This window comes from Orcinus orca, chromosome 12, assembly GCF_937001465.1.
Source record: "Orcinus orca chromosome 12, mOrcOrc1.1, whole genome shotgun sequence".
In the NCBI taxonomy this organism is placed as follows: Eukaryota; Metazoa; Chordata; class Mammalia; order Artiodactyla; family Delphinidae; genus Orcinus; species Orcinus orca.
Genome location: NC_064570.1, coordinates 16,198,499 through 16,220,911, shown reverse-complemented (window position 1 = coordinate 16,220,911; position 22,413 = coordinate 16,198,499). Strand labels below are relative to the sequence as shown.

General features: G+C 43.7%; 1 protein-coding gene and 1 long non-coding RNA gene across 3 annotated transcripts in view; one reads left to right on the top strand and one right to left on the bottom strand.

Annotated features, from left to right (window-relative positions):
- UST (uronyl 2-sulfotransferase) overlaps positions 1-10,276 on the top strand; it is a 300,409-nt gene extending 290,133 nt beyond the window's left edge. The window contains exon 8 of the mRNA XM_049695384.1: positions 9,403-10,276. Within this exon, the coding sequence (XP_049551341.1) occupies positions 9,403-9,443 (41 nt within the window). The 3' untranslated portion in view covers positions 9,444-10,276. The remainder of the gene's footprint in view (positions 1-9,402) is intronic.
- LOC117196481 (uncharacterized) overlaps positions 1-16,387 on the bottom strand; it is a 349,791-nt gene extending 333,404 nt beyond the window's left edge. Inside the window, exon 1 of one of the 2 annotated variants that reach the window (XR_007470557.1) lies at positions 16,182-16,387. This is a non-coding gene — a long non-coding RNA (uncharacterized LOC117196481). The remainder of the gene's footprint in view (positions 1-16,181) is intronic. The other variant, XR_007470558.1, reaches the window with a different exon arrangement.
- Positions 16,388-22,413: the final 6,026 nt, after the last annotated feature.

Below are 22,413 nucleotides of genomic sequence, written 5' to 3'. Positions count from 1 at the left end.
GGCTTAAACAACAGAAATTTATTTTCTCACAATTCTGGAGGCTGGAAGTCTGAGCTCAAGGTGTCAGCAGGGTTGGTTTCTTCTGAGGCCTCTCTCCTTGGCTTGCACATGGCCGTCTTCTCCCTGTGTCTTCACGTGGTCTTCACTCCATGTGTGTTCATGTCTGTATCCAAATTTCCTCTTTTTATAAGGATCCCAGTCATCCTGGATTAAGGCCCACTCTGAAGACCTCATTTTAATTTGATCACCTCTGTAAAAACCCTACCTCCAAATATAATCACATTCTGAGGTACTGTGGGTTAGGGCATCAATATATGAATTTCACGGGGACACGAATCAGCCTGTAACACCCAGATGACAGCAGAAAAGTTAGAGCAGATGAAGTAAACTCCAACTAGGAGAAAAGCAAACCTAAAATCACAGACCACTAGGGCTGCAACGGGGCTCAGCAGTCATCTGGTCCTTTCCCTCATTTTACAGATGAGGAAACCAAGGTCCAGATGGGAGATGCAAATACATCAGGGGCTTTTTCCATTCAGAGTTTAATTAACGTTTGAGTATCTACCAAATTAAAACCGTAAAATAGTGATGGAGCCAGAGTCCACCTACTGACCTAGAATCCGGAGTGGAAATGATAAGGCGCATTTAGCCGCTCCCAGTACCACCTGCCACCTGAAGGGAGCACAGCAAGCTGCCCTCTGCAGCTCTCCTAGGAGCTGGGGGTGTAGGACCCTCTCCCGCAGAGGGAGGCCCTATTGGTTTTCAAGCACTTACGTCCTCAGAAGCTGGTGTCAGATATTCTAGATTTTTCTCTCTACTCAGAGGTTCTTGTTTTTGGATAAACCGACTTGAACCACGTTTGCCGATCTCAAATTACAGAGTTTCATTTTTCTTAGAGGCAAAATGAAAAGTCACGTCCTACTTCCTGTAAGGCGTTTCAGATGGACCCATCTCAAAAAATAAAGTCAAACGCAGCTCATAAAACTAGTTGAAGGTGAGTGCAGACATGCCCTTGGAAAACCAGAACTAGAGGCTAACCAGGCCCTGATCACTCGCAGGCCTCCTTGCTCACCGACTGTTCCACTCACTTGAGAATTCCTTTCTGCCTAGGGCAGGCTTGGCTCACAGCTCGGGCACTGCTGATTCCCAGGGAACACCCAGGCCCACAGATGTTCATGGGTCACAGAATTGTGAACTGACCACTTGTGCATTTTGGATTTCAACTTGTAAACATGGGGATTCCCTTTTTTAAAAAAAGAAAGCAAGAAAGAAAGAAAGAAAAAGAAAAAAAAAGGAAGGGAAGAAAAATCACCACGCAAAGGAAAACTGTGAGCTAAGTTTTTCCTTTTGGAATCTTGGCGTGTGGGTGTAGCTATCTTCAATCTGGCTTTTGCCAGACACTGTATGCTTTGGGCAGGCATGGAGCAATCTGCCTTACGCTGCACTGCCAGAACATTCAGACTTGACCTGTAACACGCCTCATTCCAGTCCTGAGCAGGGACAGCCGGGAGGACAGGCTGCGCCAGACGCAGCACACTGACTGCTTGGTGCAACTCAGAGAAGAGGCGAAAAGCAGGAAGCAGAGCGTTGACTGACTGGGGCAAGCAGCAGAGTCCCCAGGTCCGAGTCTCAGATGGTCTGTTTCACTGGGCATTTGAGTAAATCACTTGACCTCCCCACGCCTGAAGTCAACCCAGCTGGAAAGCGTTAGGAAGAACATAGGACGTCCCTTGACAACGAAGAGCTGCTTCTGGGCTGAACCTTGTCCCACCCTCTACCCCCATATGCTAAGAGACTAAGAACCACGGTCCTTCTGAGGCTGCGTCCCCAGCAAAAGAGAATAGAATTACACATAAGTCCAGATCCGTTGATGCCCCCAGTCCCTCACGTCTTCCAGTGCAGTTGCCCAGTGTACCAATGAGTCGAAAAGCAGCACTTCCGAAATGTCAACGGAGCTGATAGGAAGAGGCTCATTCTACTGGATGTGAGTCAGTGTTATTATCCAAGACAAACGACTCTGTGGATTTCCATTTTTCTCAACACTCCCTTCGGGAGTTTATCTAGCTGTGAGTTATAGGATTCCTCTTTAACTCACAGCTTGTACTAAATACAGCCTTCCTCTAAGTCCTTTGAAGGACCCTGTGTCTGTGATCCTATTAATAAGGAGCTTAGACCATCCTTGCGAATTAGCACAGGCTGTGCACAAGGAAAATTTCAATAAAAGTTGAAAACCTGACAGGACGGGTGCTGTACTTTTTGGAACCTTATTTCTCATTCTCAGAAGTGGCATCAGTGCTATGATGTGGGAGAAATCTGGTAATGATTTTGTGGGCTGCTGATGTGTTCAGCATGGCCCATCCTTCTGAGGGCCTTCCTTCCACTATAGGACGGCCATGGTTTGAGACTTTAATACGTTGGTTACTAATGTTTCACATGCAAAGGAGAGCTACGACACTAACCGCAAACGTCCTTACAGCCACCCTATTTGCTGCTTGTATCAAATGTACTGCTTTCTTTCCTCCTTTCCTTGGCACACTCTCCTATGTGTTCTCCATCTTTGATTGAAAGTTAATGAAATTCTAATCCAGTGCATGTTCCCAAAGGATAATTCACGAACCAGGTGTGTGAGATAGGCGTGGAGAAAACCCTTGTGTTTACCTGGGAAATGCCGAAGTTCAAAGACTATTGTCATACAGTACAGCGGTATTTTAAGGGCATGCTAAGGGCCTGGAGGAATATTGCAGTTAAAAAACTCAGTTTATTTTGTCAAACCCTACATTTCTCAGAACTAAGACCCATTAATAGCCTGTGGAACTAGTGTTCTGGAGATTATGCTTTGAGAAGCATTGTTTTAATGTAAGTCATTTCCTCCTCATTGGAAGAGTTTCTTTCCCTCTGCTGTGGTTCATGTTTTGGTCTTCCAATGGTCCATGTATCCTGCCTGAGGAAAATATATCTACCGATGATTAACATTTTGACAAATAGAAGATGAAGGCCAATAACATGTTTAGTAAAATAATTAACAAGGAATCATCTTCTAATTTTGCTTATTCGCCCTAATTTCAGTTCCCTCCCTCATGAGAAAGTCTTTTTAAAATAAAACTTTTTATGCTTTTTAATATGATTTGGGTACCTCAAATCCATTCAGTCCTTCCATGACAATGGTGCTCAAATCAAATTGGGTAACAGACATCTGCACCCTATCTTCCCTGGTCTGTGGTTGGTTATACAGTAGGAAGGAAACAGTGGCAAAGGAGAGATCTCAAGTCGTTCAGATAAGGTTGGTGTTTGGAGATAAGAACTCTCAGCTCCTGAACCTGAGCTCAGCTTTTGCACCTGTGTTGTTCAGCACACTAGGGGGAGCCGTATCCATAACAATTTACTCAAGAAATGCCGAGGTCTTTCCAAACCTAATTTTTCTCCCATACCTGCTTATTTTCCTTCAATGCTTTAGGGTAGTATGGGCGAGGCAAGTCATGGTTAAGGTATTTAAGACACAACATACACAGTCAACCCAGCAATAGGTTATTATTTCTCCCAGGCTCTGTAACCTACTTTAGTTTTGTTGCTCTTGTTCTAAAATCACTATAGTATTTTTAAAATCAGTCTTTATCAATCTTTCCTGAGTGTGTTGTATAATTACAACATGATTGAAACTCTGATTTGATGAGTCACAAGAGGTGACTCATGTGATGACTCGATGATCGTCATAACCCTCAAGCAATCCCGCCATTGCCCGTCATTGCAGCTAAAAAGGTAAATAGAAAGTAGTACAATGGGGCTTCCCTGGTGACGCAGTGGTTGAGAGTCCGCCTGCCAATGCAGGGGACGCTGGTTCGTGCCCCTGTCTGGGAAGATCCCACATGCCGCGGAGCGGCTGGGCCCGTGAGCCATGGCCGCTGAGCCTGCGCGTCCGGAGCCTGTTGCTCCGCAACGGGAGAGGCCACAACAGTGAGAGGCCCGCGTACCGCAAAAACAAAAAAAAAGAAAGAAAGAAAGAAAAAAGAAAGTAGTACAATGAAACAAACATGGATGTCAGAAGAAGTCAACAATGCCATATTGCCCTGTCATCAAGGCAGCCCAAACATAAAATTCAGATAATTCTCAATTCAAATTATTTTAATATACAAAAACTCACTGGCACACAGACGGGCTCAATGTGGAGGAGGTGAACGATCAGTGAAGACCTGAATAAAAAGGTTTCATATGGGATTTGTGCTACACCCCCAGGGACAGTGGAATTTGCAGAAAATAGCAGGGCAGATCTAAAGCACAAAGATCACTCTACCTTTATAGCAGATCTGCAAGAAGGGTCTTGTACCCTGTGTGTATAATAGGAAATAAAGGTCCCATGAAGTTAAATAATGAGCTCCTGGTAGCACAGTAAGTAGCAGGGCCAGGATGCATGTCCAAAAAGGCAAGATACGACGGAGGCTGACTGCCAAGGACTTTGGAAGAAATTTGTACTTCACTCTAAGGGCAACGAGAAGCTCCCTTGGGCATTTCAGAAAAGGAAAGCAACATGAGGAAACCATTTTTCTATTTCTAAATTAATTAACAGGTGAGCTGATTGTTCTCCCTTTGTCCTCATCCCCTTCCATTCACTACCCTTCTTCACAGACTCCATCTCCTGAGATGCTGATCCCTGTGAATTGTGTCTACCTGGCCTCACTGCCTGCTGCCTCTCTGGTAGATTTGACCAATGGGTGGCGTGCAGGAAATGGCGAACTTCTGAATGGAATTCTGCCTCTGACTATATAATGGGGGAAGAAATACAAGGCAAAACTCTGGTTTAGTCATCCCATGTGTGCATGGGGGATGGGCTCATCGGTGTTGGCCATGAGACTGGAGAGGAAGGACAGAAGCCAGAACTTTAAGTTGACTGATTTCAATCAGTGGAAAACAGTGCCTTGCATAGAAGTGCTCAGTAAATATTTGCTGAGTTGAATACACCACAAGGAGCTAAGGGAAAATACAGCATTAACTCAAATATTTCCAGCTTGGGTAGAGATGTAAGTCATAGAAGTGAGATGGTGGAGTGAAAGAGCTGACTTAGCGGGTAGAGGAGTCCAGCTGGAGATGTGTGGCTGTGTTGAGATCAATGTGCTTGCTCACCCCTTCCTCTATTTCATTGTCCTCAGTGGCAGGGTTCCTAGTGGACATTACATGGATTCCCCCCAGCCCTCTGTGTGGCCACAAGCACCTGGGACTGGGTCCCAAATTCCCTCTAGTCAGCACCAGAGTGCTGTACAAATCTAACCATTTCTAGGTGTGCCATGATGTGGAGAAAAAGGTTGGGAAGCCCACTTCTAATTTACTCTACCCAAAATACACACAATTCTTTTGATTTTTTTTTTCTTAACACAAGTCTTTTCTTTCCAGGTCCTGCAATTCCTTTTCTTTTACGCTAATCATTATTTGACTTCCAAGTAAGCATGCACAGATACCAGAGCACTGATTCACCATCAACAAGGGGACCTGTTTAATTTTTCTAGCAAAGATAATGGATTAGAAACATGTCCATCTTAGACTGCTACAGACCAATTTGGAGAACATGGCAAAACTAATTGACATAAAAGCAAATCTTTGATTTCAGCTTCATGAGCACCCGCCTCGAACAAACTGGCCAACCATATATCCAAAGAAAAATAGGAATCAGACATTTATTACCATTCTCATGCTGAAAATAATTAAGCTGTGCATCTAGAGTCTCCCTGTCACTGAAATGATTAAAACGTAAAACGCTTCCATAATTATAAATGGTATTTAGTATTGATCAGCTAAACCATGATCAGTATCCAGTCTTGATATTCATCCCCAAAGAGGGTTTTATATATATTACTTGGCATTCAAATATATGCATGCTAAAATTAAAATAGTTTGAAATTAATATTTTAGAATTCATAAATTAAAAATGCAAAAGGTAGTTTATTTGACTGGATAGTTTAGGAGTCAGAGGTAAACATTTATTTCAGTCACACATACTGTGCCGCACATTTGCATAGTTCCAAATCATGTTTAAAAACACTTGCATAGGGCTTCCCTGATGGCGCAGTGGTTAGGAGTCCGCCTGCCGATGCAGGGGACGTGGGTTCGTGCCCCGGTCTGGGAAGATTCTACATGCCGCGGAGCGGCTGGGCCCATGAGCCATGGCCGCTGAACCTGCGCGTCTGGAGCCTGTGCTCCGCAACGGGAGAGGCCACAGTAGTGAGAGGCCCGCGTACCGCAAAACAAAACAAAACAAAACAAAAAAAACCACTTTGATATATGTTATATCAGCCCTATGTGTAGACAGCTATATGATAGGCGTTTGTATAGGAAACTGAAACTCAAAGAGGCAAATTGATTTACCTGAAGTCACAGAGTAGCTGAACTGATTCTAGAAACGTCTAATTTTTTGTCTGTTGCTTTCTTGTCTAAATTATGCCTCCACAGCCAACATACAGGAAACGATATTCTTTTTTCTTCATTCATTAGATATGCTTACTACATCATAACTTCAGGGATCCCCTGGGAGTCCATAGGAGTGCAACATTTGAACTCTTATCCTAAGAGTTTGATTTAACATAATAGAAACAGCTGCTCCTCATTTGGGGCATTTTTTGAAGCTCTTAATCCAGACACAAGCCTTTCACGGGGGAGATTCTACTGAAATAAGACCTATATTTTACCTGGTTTGATCTTTACTACATACTACCTATTAGTGTAAATTTTAGTTTCATGGAAATAAAGAGAAAAAATGCAATGTGATTGGATTAAGACATAAACTTAGTTGAGTGGAAATCTAAAAATGTCCCCTTTTCCCATTCCTTGTATATTAGTGTCCAAGTCTTGGGGGCAGGTTGTAAGAATGAGGAAGCAGGAGGCGGGGGCAGAAAGAAAAGATGTCAGGAATCAGGTTTCCCAGTCTCCCCACACTTTACCTCCTTCCCCAAAAGACTCCCCTTCATTTCATCCCTGGACTTCCAGGCACTGAATCCCTGTGATGGTCAGGTGAGATACGTGTTCTAGTTGTAACTTGCACTGGGGCTGTCTTAGGCAAATCCAGGCCTCTAGCTATCTTCCTGACTCTGGCCAGAACGCTAGCCTGAAACCCAGGAGCACCACGAGGGCAGAGGCCAGTCGCTGGCCTCTACGCAGAGACTCAGATGCAGCAAACACTCTCGGATCTCAGGGACTATGGATATTTGCCCTTCTATTATGCCCTCTTTTCTTGTCTTCTCTTTTCTTTCTTTTTTTAAAATAGCACAAATAAAAAATACTGTTCAATATCACTTATATGTGGAATCTAAAAAAAATGATACAAATAAACTTACTTACAAAACAGAGATAGACTCACAGACATAGAAAACCAACTTATGGTTACCAAAGGGGGAAGGGGCGAGAGGGATAAATTGGGAATTTGGGATTAAGAGATACACACTACTGAATGTAAAACAGATAAAGACCTACTGTACAGCACAGGGCACTATATTCAATATTATCATATAGGTAATAACCTATAATGGAAAAGAATCTGAAAAAGAATATATGTATAACTGAACCACTTTGCTGTACACCTGAAACAAACACCACATTGCAAGTCAACTATACTACAATTTCAAAAAAGAAAAGAAAAAATTAAAATGATTTTACTTTATTACCCCGTATATGCCTCTATGCTCCAGTGAATTGACAGGCTTTATGTTGTTTTGTGCAAGTGAACACAAATCATAGAGGACTCTGATTGGGGGGTGAGTAAGGACTTTAAGCAGAAGCACATTAGGAAAACTCACAAAGAAAAAAGTATTAGAATCTCTGAGGTTAAAAAAAAAAAAAGAATCACAATTAAAAAGTAAATAACAGGGCTTCCCTGGTGGCGCAGTGGTTGAGAGCCTGCCTGCCAATGCAGGGGACGCAGGTTCGAGCCCTGGTCTGGGAAGATCCCACATGCCGCGGAGCAACTAGGCCCATGAGCCACAACTACTGAGCCTGCGCATCTGGAGCCTGTGCTCTACAAGAAAAGCCGCCATAGTGAGAGGCCCGCGCACCGCGATGAAGAGGGGCCCCCGCTTGCCACAACTAGAGAAAGCCCTCGCACGGAAACGAAGACCCAACACAGCCTAAAAATATTAAAAAATTTTAAAAATAAAATAAATTTAAAAATTATAAAAAAGGTAAATAACAAATGGGGGGAAATACTTGCAGCAGAAATGACAGATAAAAGATTGAAACTGCTACATAAAGAACTTACATAAATCAATAAAAAGAGTAAAACATGTGCAAAAGACATGTTAGTTCTCAGAACTCAGCTCTACAAAAAGCTAAAAACATGAAAAAATTGTCATCCTCATAAATAACCAAAGAAATGTGAACTGAATCACTGTGATGCCACTTTTGACACTTTAGTGACAAACAAAACATAAGACATAAAAGTGGGCTAATGTCTGGGATGAGCAGAGTATGGTGAAACATTCTCACTCTGCTGATAGCAATAAAATCAGTACCTTTCTGAAAAGTAATTTAGTAATTCATACCAAAACCCACAATAAAGTAAACACTGAGATGCTAACTAGTTTGGAAGCTCAGCTGAAAGTGCTGATTTCATAGCATCATAACCAAAATCTAGAATCATCTAAAGACATCAGGCAAATGACTCAAAGTCTTGGTCTAAAATATTGTGATAACAGTATCTCTCAATCTCCAAGAAATGTGAACATGGCTTTTATTTGATTTAGAGCATTTAGGTTATAGTATATTGAATCAAACAATGTTAAATTAGTCTCATTATCTTAGAGTCAGTCTGGATGTAAACTCCTTCCCACTGACTGCCAGCCTAAGCAGCCTCCAACGGCGGAAGCGGCTCCACGACGGCCCGCTTAGCACATCATCCTGGGCAGCCCATTTCTAAACTCAACAGAAACACACATTTGCCAACAGAAAATACAGTTTTGCACACTGTCACTGGGGATATGGATAGGACTGGATTTGAAGTTGGAGCTTTTTGCTCGGATGAGTTATATTTTAATTTTAAAAAGTTGTGAAATTTCACTATGTCAAGCATTCTTAGAATAATTAAGCCATGTCTCAGTAATTTTTAACTGCTTTCACCACAGTTAAAGATTTGTTGAAATGGAATTGGCTATGGAGGGTACAAACCCACATGTAAAGTGATTATTCTTACTGAGTATCTCTAGCCATTTGCTGAGATTTTTCTCTTTAACAGAGCTCAGATATCTTCTGGTTGCCAGATTCAGGCAGGGATTAATTTCTAGCTCACTGAGTGACAAAATACATTTACCTTTCATTCATTTGTAAATTTGTTATCCCAAGCATCGCATTCATAAATGAGAGAAGAGACTTGCAATTTTTAAGGTGATCACGAAGGTTTGAACAATCCCATTATTGTCTGTTTCTACACAGAGCCAAGAAGACAAGTTCTACCTCCTAAAGGAACAGAATGATCTAAAGATCTGAGCCAATCAGCCCGGTTTGTCTCTGCTCTTTGAACCTCCTCTTTCCCGCACAGAGCCAGACACCCCAAGCCAGCCACTTTCTGTGTCCAGAAATATCGTTGATTGCATTTCTTTCACAGCTTGGGTCAAATTTTATTCTTGACTACTCATAAATCTACTTCTGTTAATTGTGTGGACTTGCTGGTTTCAGGGCCAGAAACCCAACCTTAACTAGTTCAGACAAAAAGGAAATCTGCTGTAAGAGTAAAAAGTATAAAATCAAAGGAAGAATTGAAAAAAACAAAATGCAAGAAGGGCTGGGGAGCAGCTGGGCTCCGGGGCAACTGGAACCAGGAACTATCTGGTGTCTCTCTGCCTCTCTCTCATGTACAGGCCAGCCGGAATGTGTCCCCCTCTCGGCTCCAAAGCTCCCAGACCTCACTCAGAGCTTCTATCACCACAGAGAAACTGGCTCCTTGTTAGAACTCAGAGAATTCTTGGGGAAAGACACTGATTGGTTTAGCTGAGTCAGCCCCCGCAGAAGGCCTGGAGGAAGGTTCCCGTGGTATAGATCACATGATCCCAGAGACTGGTAAATATTGTGAATGATGCAGACCTAGAGTCTGTCATACAGAGTGAAGTAAGTCAGAAAGAGAAAGACAAATACCATATGCCAACACACATATATGGAAATTAAGGGGAAAAAAATGTCATGAAGAACCTAGGGGTAAGACAGGAATAAAAACACAGACCTACTGGAGAACGGACTTGAGGATATGGGGAGGGGGAAGGGTGAGCTGTGACAAAGCGAGAGAGGGGCATGGACATATATATACACTACCAAAAGTAAAGTAGATAGCTAGTGGGAAGCAGCCGCATAGCACAGGGAGATCAGCTCGGTGCTTTGTGACCACCTAGAGGGGTGGGATAGGGAGGGTGGGAGGGAGGGAGACGCAAGAGGGAAGAGATATGGGAACATATGTATATGTATAACTGATTCTCTTTGTTATAAAGCAGAAACTAACACACCATTGTAAAGCAATTATACCCCAATAAAGGTGTTAAAAAAAAAAAAAGGAGTGTCCACTGGAGCATCTTTTTAGATTTGCTTTTGAAAGCTCTGTTCAGTATTTCTATAATCAGTCACAAGGAACAGATACTTCTGTGAAAATAAACTAGTGAAAATGTCATTTTTAAATTGGGAAAATATAACAAAATTAGAGAAGAAAATTAAAATCAATCACAATCTCACATTTTAGGGCATATCTTTCCAGTCTTTTCTATATACATGTATTCTTTCCTATATCTAGTATATAACTGAGATCGTGTCAAATGTACAATTCTATATTGTGCTGTTCATTTGAATGTAACAAAAATTATTGATAACATTTTATACTTATAAATCCCTTTAGATAAGGGGCTCTATAATACATCAGAAGATGCGTGAACCTCTTGACTTTATATGCAAAATCTTATAAGCATATTGGTGTGTATTTCTTTTGGGAAGGGGTCCAAATTTTCACCAGATACTCAAAATGGTCTGTGACCAAGAAAATGGTTAAGAACTATGCCATTCAAGTTTTCAAAGCACTTCCACACACACTACAATAGACTCAGAACTGCTGCATATTTAATATTTTACTCGCATCTAGTCACAAGTGACGCAAAGGTTGGTGTCATTAGGCACAGGCACACTGCAACTTGTAAATGAATGAATCTGAATCACAAATGTTCACGCCAGACCCTTCGCTTGTGGGCGAGCCTAGCAGGCGTCCACCAGCATCTCCGCCCAGCCAAGCACCCTTATCCTCACATAATGACTAATACTTGTGAATGTGAGAACCGCCTGTTTCTATAAACTGTGAAGGTTAACAGTTGAAGGGGGCTGGCAGGTGCAGGGAGGGGAGTGGTGTGCTATAGAGTTAAGATTCTGAGAGAGAACACAAGATCTGAGGGGCTTGTGGTTAGGGTGCTGCTGGTGAATTACAGAGGCATGGATAGAACTGGCTGAACCAATTTAGCCTAAAGCTATTTCACTGCCTGAATGACTAGGGCTCCTAGGCACTGACAGAGCTTGGAGCAGTGCCTTCAGGACAAGATCGTTCAGATAATTCAAAGCCAAAAGCAGAGGATTCAGGCAAAGTATTAAGTTCATCTACATAAATTAAATAGCCAACTATTATTCAAGTCTCCCCTTGAATTGCATACAACTTCAGTGGATTTAACCCTCTTTGATTCTGCTCTGATTAAACTATTTGATAACGGCAAACTTTCCTTCCATCCAGTGTAGCCTTGTACTGTCTCTTCACCTCACACAAGTCATGTTCTCTGTTCCTAGGCACACACTTATCTTAATCTTCGTTTCCCAAGGGACTACCCTTTCACCCTCAACAAAAACCACATACACATTTAAACTTGCCTTGGGTCTCCATTCTGCAGGGGAGCCCAGGTCCAGCGTAAAGAACCCCCAGCTGCCACTTTAATGGTACATTCTCAGGTAGAGCCAGGTCTCCACCTGCTTTGTGTTATCGTGCTGCTACTTAAAATGCCTCTGTCACCCTCAAATATATAATAGCCGATTATTTAACCAGCAAACGCGAGTTTATTCAAGAATAGACAAAAGAACTACAATCTGGGACACGCGAAATACGGCGGAGCACAGGCAAGTGCAGAGACAAGGAAGGGGAACTTGCTTTTACAGGGAAAAAAGGGGGAGTGGGAGGGGCTGAAGTAACCAAAGAGTCCATTGGAGGAAGCTGAGAATCCAAAGTATGGAGGCTTCTCATTGGTTGGACTGCTAGTCTCTGATTGCCTGGGCTGTTGTCCCGCGAGAGAACTTTTCTTCTTCCGGCTGGGTAGGGAAGTAAGCAACATCTTCCTGCTGGAGATGTAGGTGTACATCTCTTCCTATTCAGAGTGATTGAAGATGCATGGCGGGGGCTTGAGAGCTACCCCTACAGGCCTGTTGGGACTCCAATTTTAGCTGAGGTTTCTGAATTCCACACCTCCATTCAATGTTTCCATTCATTCAGATCCATTCTCTGATTTGCCCGATTGGTAGGTGTTCATCACAGTCATTTTCCTCAGAAATGTCAAGATCCAGTTCTCAATTATAAAATTCTTTTAAGTTTCTCAAGGTTAAACTCACACTCTCTTTCTTATTGTTGGATTCCCATTCGGCCCATGGGAAGCAGATTTTAGAGTTTACCTTGATGAGTGAAAAAATGTATTGATCAAATAGGTTCTTTACTACACAGAAAGCAACTAGACCCAACAACTGAGAAAATCCAGTGGAGACAGCTTGGAATGGCAGGGCTCACTCCCCACTGCCCAGGGTTCAGCCTCCAGTTTAGGGGAAACCTTCTGGAAGCCCCACCTGACCCTCAAGAAACTGCTCCTCCCTAGCACTCGCCACTCTACATTGTAAATGCCCATCTAACCATGACCTTACCCTATAGACCACACCCTCTTTGAGGGCAGGGACCTTGCCTGTCTTCTTCACTTCTGGGTCTGCACCACCTAACACAGCATTTGGAATGAATGAGTGAACGAACGAATGAATGAATGAATGAACGAGTGAATAAATGAACTATTCCTTTTTCTCTGAGCAAAGAGGGGTGGGAAATATGCAGTGAGACAGAGGAAGGAGAAAAAAATGGGAGAAATGGAGAGAGAAAGAAAGCGACCATAACCTGTTACCTCTTGGAAACTATCACTAAGGGTCTGACAGGACTGGAATTCCCCTGGTCCGCTTCGAAGGGATACTCCACGGTATTTTATTTAAACATTTAAAACACATAAAAAGAAAAAATCTGAAGAGAGAAAATCATTCAATATGGGAATCTTACTCTGAAAGAACCAAGCAGGTAGGTCTAATAAATCAGGCTTTTCCTCTGGCTCCATGGTGTGTGGAATGATTTACGACACCCATAAAGCAAACTAAAGGACTTTGAGCTGAGAGACACTCCAGAGGCCTGGAGCTGGGATGGCGCAGACACGGTTGTATTTGAAGGCGTGGCTCTGAGGCTGAGGGATGGACGGTTCACAGTTGCCCTGAGTCCACGGGGGATGGAGTTCAAAAGAGGAGACGCGTCAGCAGCAGCTCTGTCCATGGCTGATTAAAACGATGGAATGTAAAGTCAGAAAGGGGAGGAGGGCGTGGATCGGGCTGCAGATTTCCTCCGTTGGTCCCCAATTTGCAGCATTTCGTTCAAATGTAAGAGGGCCATCATACCTGATACAGCCTAATGCAATTTCATACTGTTTGTAAAAATCATTAGAATGCTTGAAATAGAAAAAAAATACGCTCAGGCTTTACATACAAAGAAAATAACTGTGTATAAAACAAAATAAGAGTGGTCTCCGAGAGATATTAGCTGATTTGCACATTCTGTCAGTTCAAGAAGCCAGACATAGGGAGAATACAGGAAGGAAAAATGGAAATCTTAAAGGAACAAGAGGCTGCAGCTTACAGAAGAGATGACCTTTCACTAAAATGTCCCTAGTAAGTTCTAGCTACAGTTTCTCATCAAACTTGAACCAAATGTACTGTGTCAGCGAATCCTAAGTCAAATTTTCAGCACATTACCTAGGCCGCGGGCGTGGCCCTGGATTCGAGGGCTGTGCTAGTCTTAAACTATGAAGAGTTACTTCATATAAGGTTGAGGTCCCAGACTTCTGGAATGACGGGAACAACAACAAAAAATTAATGGAGACATGGACCCAAAATAGGATTGTCAGGGGTTTTTGTTTTTGTTTTTGGTCAAGTTAAAACAAAGAGGGAGGAGCAGAAAGAGAAGAAACGGAGGAAGAGGAAGGGAAGGAATAAGAAGTGGAGGACGAAGTGGGGAAGGGGAGGGGGAGAGAAGGAGGAGGGGGAGGGGGAAAGAAGTGGGGGGAAGAGGAGAGAACTTCAGTCCACCATGACCATGATTTCGAGAAAAGAATGGACAGTGTAACACACCACACACACACACACACACAAAGCTAAGAACAAAATCTCCAAATTAAAAAGACATGAATTCATATTTATGGAAAAAATCACTCATTTTCATTTTCTCATAGGCAGGCTTTGGGGAACAAACTGATGGACTAGTGTAGCATGTGGGCTTTGAAGCAATACAGGGTCAAATCCCGACTTGACCACCTACTAACTAACTAGAGCTGGTTGTTTCAAGTCCCCCAGACATAGCTCCCTCTTCTGTGAGGCAGGGACACTCACTTAAGGGCAATTGTGAGCAGGAAATGAACCTGGCACATCAGGGCTTAATGAATAGTATCTGCTGTTATTCTTGGGTGTATCCTTTGACCCTCCTTTATCTCTAAGACTAAGCGTGAGTATAGGTAAGTGTTGGGATTGGGGTCAAGGGTAGAAAGGAAAGGTCACTCCTGGTACTCCCACCCCCCTAACGTGAAGCTGTGCCTCTTTTGGACCACAAACCCCTCCCCTCAGACGAGATTCTGTGGGATCTTGTCCTCTTCCCTGTTAGGGAGTCCAGTTAAACTTGATCTCATCTGACTAAAGATGGTACCTGAAGAGACAAGTTAGGTGGGAGGGGCCTCTGGGTCCTGCCCATCCCGGGATTCTCCTGCGCCAGCGCTGGAAGCCCCCTAGGGCTCCTAAGAAGCCCATCATTTTGATTTAGAATAAAATTGATTTGTTTGTCGACCATAAAGACAGATGGAGTACGTGTTGCCAAAAAACACAGGATTTGGCCGTGACTGGTTCTTGCATTCCGTAGACCTTTTTAGCTACAAGATTTATATCAGAGTGGAAGATATGGCCGCAAAATGTACGAGAGTTAAGTGCGATCACACTCCTCCCCACTTCCCTCCTGCAGACAAATGACAAGCAGATTTTAAAGGAAAGAGCTAAGGCTCTGGATTTGAGATGTTCTGGGCAAAATGATATCACCTCCTCACTGGTATACTCTGAGATGCTGTTTTAAACGTTGATTTGCTCAGAATTAGAACTGAACTCTGTAGAGGAAACTGGAACAGTAAGAACCAAGGCCTTTCCCAGGTAACCTTGAGGAGAGGTACCAGCTCGGCTGTCAGGTGAGCTGCCCTCAACAGCATCTAGATCGTTCATCTCTTTGAGCCTCTGTTTCCCAACAGGAATGTAAAACTAATACCAGCCGATTCTCTCTGACAAGACTGGGGCAAAGACCAAAGAACACTGTAGATCTGAAAAAGTTCACAGCACAGTAAATTTGAAAAAATGCAATATGGTATAAAACTGTGATCACGGTAATATTAGTGGAGTTTCAACTCTGTTCTTTCTTTAAAGGCCTGAAGTTTAAAATTACAACATACCAAATAGGGGCTTCCCTGGTGGCGCAGTGGTTGAGAGTCCGCCTGCCAATGCAGGGGACGCTGGTTCATGCCCCGGTCCGGGAAGATCCCACATGCCGCGGAGCGTCTGGGCCCGTGAGCCATGGCCGCTGAGCCTGCGCGTCCGGAGCCTGTGCTCCGCAACGGGAGAGGCCACGACAGCGAGAGGCCCGCGTACCGCAAACAAACAAACAAACAAACAAAATACCAAATAAAATAAATGCTTGTCTCAGTCTACAGGACCTCATGGAAACTTGGCTTTCAGCCGTGGAGTAACCCAGATGCTCTCAAGGGTCTCCTGCCTCTCGAAACACCAGCCAACATGGCCTCCGACACCACCACGAATTTCAGCTCTGCAGCCCATGGGGCCTCCGGACCCTCTGTAGGATCCTTGTGTTTTCCAGAGAGGCTTACCTTCTCATGGCCTCTTCTCTCCTGGGTTCCTGCCTCTTTGTGCTGAAGATACAGGGCCGGTGCATGGGGCAGAGGGAAGAAGCAAAGAGAGGCTTTACAGCACAAAAGCCTTCCACGGAGTGCTGGCCACGCCCCACACCTGCTCCTTTTCTCCTGCCCTCCTTCTCACCCTCTCCATCCCCCTCCCCCTCCCCTTCAGGAGCAAGCCCCACACATTCTTCACATTGTCTCCTGAGGAGTCACTTCCTCTTCCTGATATCTTGGTGCTGGCTGGCGTCCAATGGGTCTCACCCCATCCAAGCAGGCTCATCTAGGCCTGCTTTTTCAAGCAGAGGCGGATTCTCCCTGAAGAGGAGCTCAGGTGCCAGCTGTTAAAATAACACCTGGGTAAAATAGCGCTGTCACTAACTGCTGTGAGAACAAACCGGGGCTCCAAAGGTGGTTCTCTTCGCTAACAACACCTGCATCACCTGGAGACTTGTTAGAAATACAAATCGGGGGGCTGCAGACCTATTAGGTCAGAAACTGAAGGTGCAACCCAGCGATCTGTGTGTAAACAGCCTCCAGGAGATGCTGAAGTATGAGGATCACTGAATGCTCTAAGGCTGCTCAGAGCCTCTGTCTCACGTACCAGTCATACGGCATCCAGCACGGTGCCTGATGTACAGGAGAGTTTCAATAAATGCTCGTTAAATTCATGAGTAGACAAAGTGCTGCATACCCAGCTCTCTGTTACCATATGGAGAGCAAGAGGAAGCAGAATATAAAACACAATTTCTGCTCTTGTACTCGAAACCAGCAACAACGAGAAAGCAATGTGTGAGCTTGAAGTCACAGAGCAACTTACAGTCAACTTACAGATATTTAGCCCACGTTTCTGATGATCCGGATGAGGAAACAGAGACCACACAAACTGACCCAGGTGGGAGGGAGCAGAGTCGGACCAAGACCCACTCGCTGTCCGGGTGTCCTGGCCTCGGGGGTCCTGGGATTTCCCAGCTTCACAACCCCTCTAAGCTGGAGGATGATTAACGGCTGGATTTCATGGTTCAGCCCCCGAATCTGCAGGGGCTCAAGGGGAGAACTCAGTGTGGGGCTGGAGGAGTTGGAGAAGGTCATGCCGGATGGGGAGCTTGACTGGGCTTCTTTTCAGAACAAGAACGATCTGGATGAGCAGAGATTTATGGGATTCTCTTTTTCAGTTTTGGTAACATTCCAAAGCGTGGAGAGAAAACATGCAGCCAGCTTGTATTTAGGGGACATAAACTGTATTTACCCAAAGCAGGAATCTAGATCCAGCCAAGCAAAGATGCAGGCCAGGCTCCTAGGCCTAGAAGGAAATTGGGGTTGGGCTCTTGGGCCCTAAAGGGTACCAGTCTCCTCCACCCCCAGCTCGCCCCTCAGGGATGTGGGGGCTGAGGCCCGTTCTTTCCCTTCACCCTGACGCTTCTCTTGGCCGTTTCGCGTCTCTCTTCTTGGGCACATCTGCCCCTCTTGTCCATCCCTTCTTGGTAAATTCGGCACCAACAACAAAGTCTGATGATTTCTTTGAATTAGAGGTTCCCCCACCCACATGTCTGTGTCACTGCCAGCAAAAGGTCCTCTGAGTAGTCGTAACCTTGGAGGACTTGTGATGTGGAGGACGGTGAGTGGGAGGTGTGACAAAGCCGAGTGAAACCTTGAAGTCATAGAGTAACAGGTCAACTTACAGATATTTAGCCCATGTTTAGCCCATGTTTCCTTGACACAAAACTTTGAAGTTTTGCTTCAAAGAAAGTAGGCTGGAGCGCAGGGGGGGTACAAAGAAAAGAATGCTAAATTCACTAATTTTGAAAAGAGTGACTAACTTTCAACCTACAGCATATTGGAAGCATTAGAGCCTGTAAGTGACATCTGTCCTAAAACCTCCAGCAGCGAAATCTGACACACCACATGAATGAATGAATGAAAAGAGGAAAAGAAAGTCGTTTTTCAAGAACTTGAAGTGTAAAACACCCATGCATGAGTTGAAAGTTGTCTTTCAACAGTATTATAGTTTGGTGAGCTCTAGGGAAGCCAAGTAATGGTTAATAAGTGGCTTTGGGGCTTCCCTGGTGGCGCAGTGGTTGAGAGTCCGCCTGCTGATGCAGGGGACGCGGGTTCGTGCCCCGGTCCAGGAAGATCCCACATGCCGCGGAGCGGCTGGGCCCGTGAGCCGTGGCCGCTGAGCCTGCGCGTCCGGAGCCTGTGCTCTGCAACGGGAGAGGCCACAACAGTGAGAGGCCCGTGTACCAAAAAAAAAAAAAAAAAAAAAAAAATAAGTGGCTTTGTTAGAATCTTTGTTAAGCTAAAGGCAAAAACAGTATGCTTAGTTATCGAGGTGATAACCTAAGCTATTCTGCAAAAGGAAAAGCTACCTGAAATTAGGACTAACTACAAATCATCTAGAATTTCAGCTGATCTTATTTGTTAAAGACATCAGCTGCTTCATCACAGATTTATGTTTAGAGGGAAGTGGTGGGTGAGATGGAGAAGTAGCACATGAAGCATAAAATCAATAATTCAATAGCAGAGCTTCTTCAAAGGGAAAGGAAAAAAAAACACTTTGTGTTACACCACAGAACAAGAACAAGCAACGGTGCCGGCCGTTGGAAATACCTGTGTATTCCAACTTTAGCAAGTACAATATCACTGTCTACTAGGGGGAAAAACATACTTCTGAAGGTCACCAAGCATTTTATGACTGGAAATCTAGATGTTCGTAACAGTTAAGCAGCAATGTACTTAGGTTGAAAAGCACGATTTCTTTCATTTAACTTTTTAAAAGTCAACTCACTCCATCTTTTCATGTACTTTTTGAGTTACTCCTGGAAAGAAGTCAACATCTTAGTAATGTAACTGCCCTAGGGCTGGTGTGCAGACTGGAGGCTGTGATTCAGGAAATCTGGGACAAACCTCAACACTACCCAGAACTCAGGAAGCCTAATTCTCAGGCTGAGAAAAATGACCAGAAGTTACATGTTTCTCCCCTTTGAGATCTTAGGAACGAAGCACTTTAAAATGAAAATTCAGAGGAGATTCTTGGGATTTCTGACCACCGTGTGCTCAGCTAAGTGCTGTTTAACCGAGGACCTCAGTGATCTGGGGGTCTATGTCCATCTTCAGTGTGAAGAACTCAGAGATCAAAAATAAACTCCCATTGATCCCAAATGACTGAAGAAAGAAGCCGTCTAGCTAATCGTCTATTCATTTCATCAACTATCTGCTTAGCTCCGTGGCTCTTGCTCTCATGGTTCGTGCTCATGTCTGGCTCCTCAAGGTATCCTATGAGCGCCTGTAAGGTGCCTTTCCTCATGGCTCTTCCTGGTGGGGACTCCGTGCCTGACATTAGGAGACATTCAATAAACGTGTACTAATGTAAAAACTAATTTTTTTTCTCACGCTACAGCAATGCATGTTTAAAAATTTAAAAATATTATTTCATCTTTGTATATTCAAGTTATTTCAAGATACTAAACTTTTTCTGTATATTTAATAATGCATTGAAAAGTGTCTATTCTATGACAGTCATTTGGGTTGGGTGCCAGTAAGTTTTTTTTTTTAAACAACTTTATTGCAGTATAATTGCTTTACAATGGTGTGTTAGTTTCTGTTTTATAACAAAGTGAATCAGCTATACATATACATATATCCCCATATCTCCTCCCTCTTGCATCTCCCTCCCACTCTCCCTATCCTACCCCTCTAGGTGGACACAAAGCACCGAGCTGATCTCCCTATGCTATGCGGCTGCTTCCCACTAGCTATCTGTTTTACATTTGGTAGTGTATATATGTCCATGCCACACTCTCACTTCGTCCCAGCTCACCCTTCCCCAACCACATGTCCTCAAATCCATTCTCTAGTAGGTCTGCATCTTTATTCCCATCCTGCCCCTAGGTTCTTCAGAACCATTTTTTTTTTTTTTTTTTAGATTCCATATATATGTGTCAGCATACGGTATTTGTTTTTCTCTTTCTGACTTACTTCACTCAGTATGACAGACTCTAGGTCTGTCCACCTCACTACAAATAACTCAATTTCATTTCTTGGCTGAGTAATATTCCATGTATACATGTGCCACATCTCCTTTATCCATTCGTCTGTTGATGGACACTTATGTTGCTTCCATGTCCTGGCTATTGTAAATAGAGCTGCAATGAACATTGTGGTGCATGACTTTTTGAATTATGGTTTTCTCAGGGTATATGCCCAGGAGTGGGATTGCTGGGTCATAACTTAACATCCTTAAGTACAAAAGATGCCAACATTACAACAGGGAGTTGACTAAAGTCAGTTCTCACCTCAAAGCACATTGTGGAAGCTGCTTTCTAACAATCAGTCCCACATAGAAACACGTCCACTCAGAGATTCTCCCCCTCGTCTCCTGGCGTTTCCTCTTCCCGCCCCTCCTCCACTCCCCTCCCCTCTCCCAGCCCCTCCCCCATCAGCAGGCTTCTCTTCCACACATCAGCAGACCACCAAGGAGAAAACTTTGTATCTCACTGTAAGAGGTATTTAGATTCCTGAGAAATGGAAGTTTCCTTATGAAAGCAACATTGAAACACTCTCATTTTCAAGTGTCATTGCAGAATTTGCAATGATTTTTTTTTTAATAGTATTGATGACCTGAAAGTGCACTTGACAAAGTGACTTCATATCATTTTATAAGACTGAATTGAGTTAGGGGCAACGTTCCTGGTGTTGGTCCCCATTTGTCAACCAAGCTACAGAGGTTGTTGGAAGAAGGGCAAGGCTGGGCTTGGGCCTCAGGTCTCTGGGGCACTCACCCCAGAGGACACATTCTTGAGTTTCTCCTTCCACCCAGGAATGCTCTTCTGAGTGTGAGTCAAACTTCTCTGACCGTATCTGCCTGGCCCTGAAAGGTTTGGTGCTCTGTTACTTGAAAGTAAATGCTTATTATTATTATTATTATTATTCTCAGATTGGTCCCCATGGAAGAGAAATAATGGCTCCCGAGCCAAATGTTTATTCAATTGAGAGTGAGAAAATTCAAGCAGCAGAGGGGAGAGATCTTGTTATTGCCAAGGGGATGGGCGGTGGCTACAAAAAATAAGATGTTGCAATGCTTACGTCACAGATTAAAGTATCATCCTTTCCTTTAATTTCCCAAACTCCACTCTAAACTACCATTAGTATCATTTTAGTTAATCTATCCAATGGATCTTGTTCTGAATTTTATACATTTGGAGGGAAATTTGTGGTTAAGTGAGCCTCAAAAAACTCTCACCCACAGCAACCATGATGCTTAGAGAAGAGGCAGGGATGTGGGAAAAGGTTATCTGTAGTTCTATTTGAAGAAAATGTTATTGGAAAGACATCCCAACACAGGCCCATTTGGGTTCCTGAGTGAGACCCAGAAATCCATTCTATGTGGGGAAACAGGATACACAGGAACATTTAAAAAATCCATTGTCTCTGCTCCCAAAGGACTAATGAATCAGTTGGGAGGCAAGGTCTAAACACAAGAAAAATCAAACAGCAATATAAGGGGGCAGATGATGAGAAAGCCAACAAAATGAAAAATGACCCAGAGCCGTAAGTTCAGGAAAGGGAGAAAAGACACACAAAAAATTATGACAATATTAGTGGTTTTAAGAGTGGTCATGTATTTCCACTGTTTAAAAAGAATATAGGTTTTTGCTAAAGGGCCGTAAGGACTACGTGTGTTGTTGACATGGTAGTGAGACCCCAGCTTTAGGGTCAATCCACTGAGCTGAGCCCGCGACTCTAGATATCGGGGACCCGATATATTGCTTTACTGCTGCTACTAATCATGGAAATGGCTAAATTCATTACCTGATCCTCCTTAGCTCCAAGCCAGTGTCCCAGTAAGACAAGAAACAATTGTTTTTTTCATTTTAGCACATTTGTTCTTGTTTCTATGTCATAAAAAAAAAAGAAGCAAAAATTCGTCCTGTGTCCTGTTTTAGTGACAGAAAGTAAAATAGGCAGTTTCCACGTGTTGGTTCATGGGCAGTGCACCCTATGGTTCCTGTGAGGGCAGGTCCTGCTCCAGCGCTAGGAGGAGGGGTGGCCTCTCACCCCCTTACAGCTGTGATGGTCTCAGCTCCACCAGCTGCTCCCAGGGCTAGTGCTCAGGCCTTGAAAACTGCAGGTTCCTGCCCTGCTCTCCTTGCCCAGACCATCCCCCGAGTCTCCTGTAGTTTAGAGGAGAGGAATGTGTTTACTT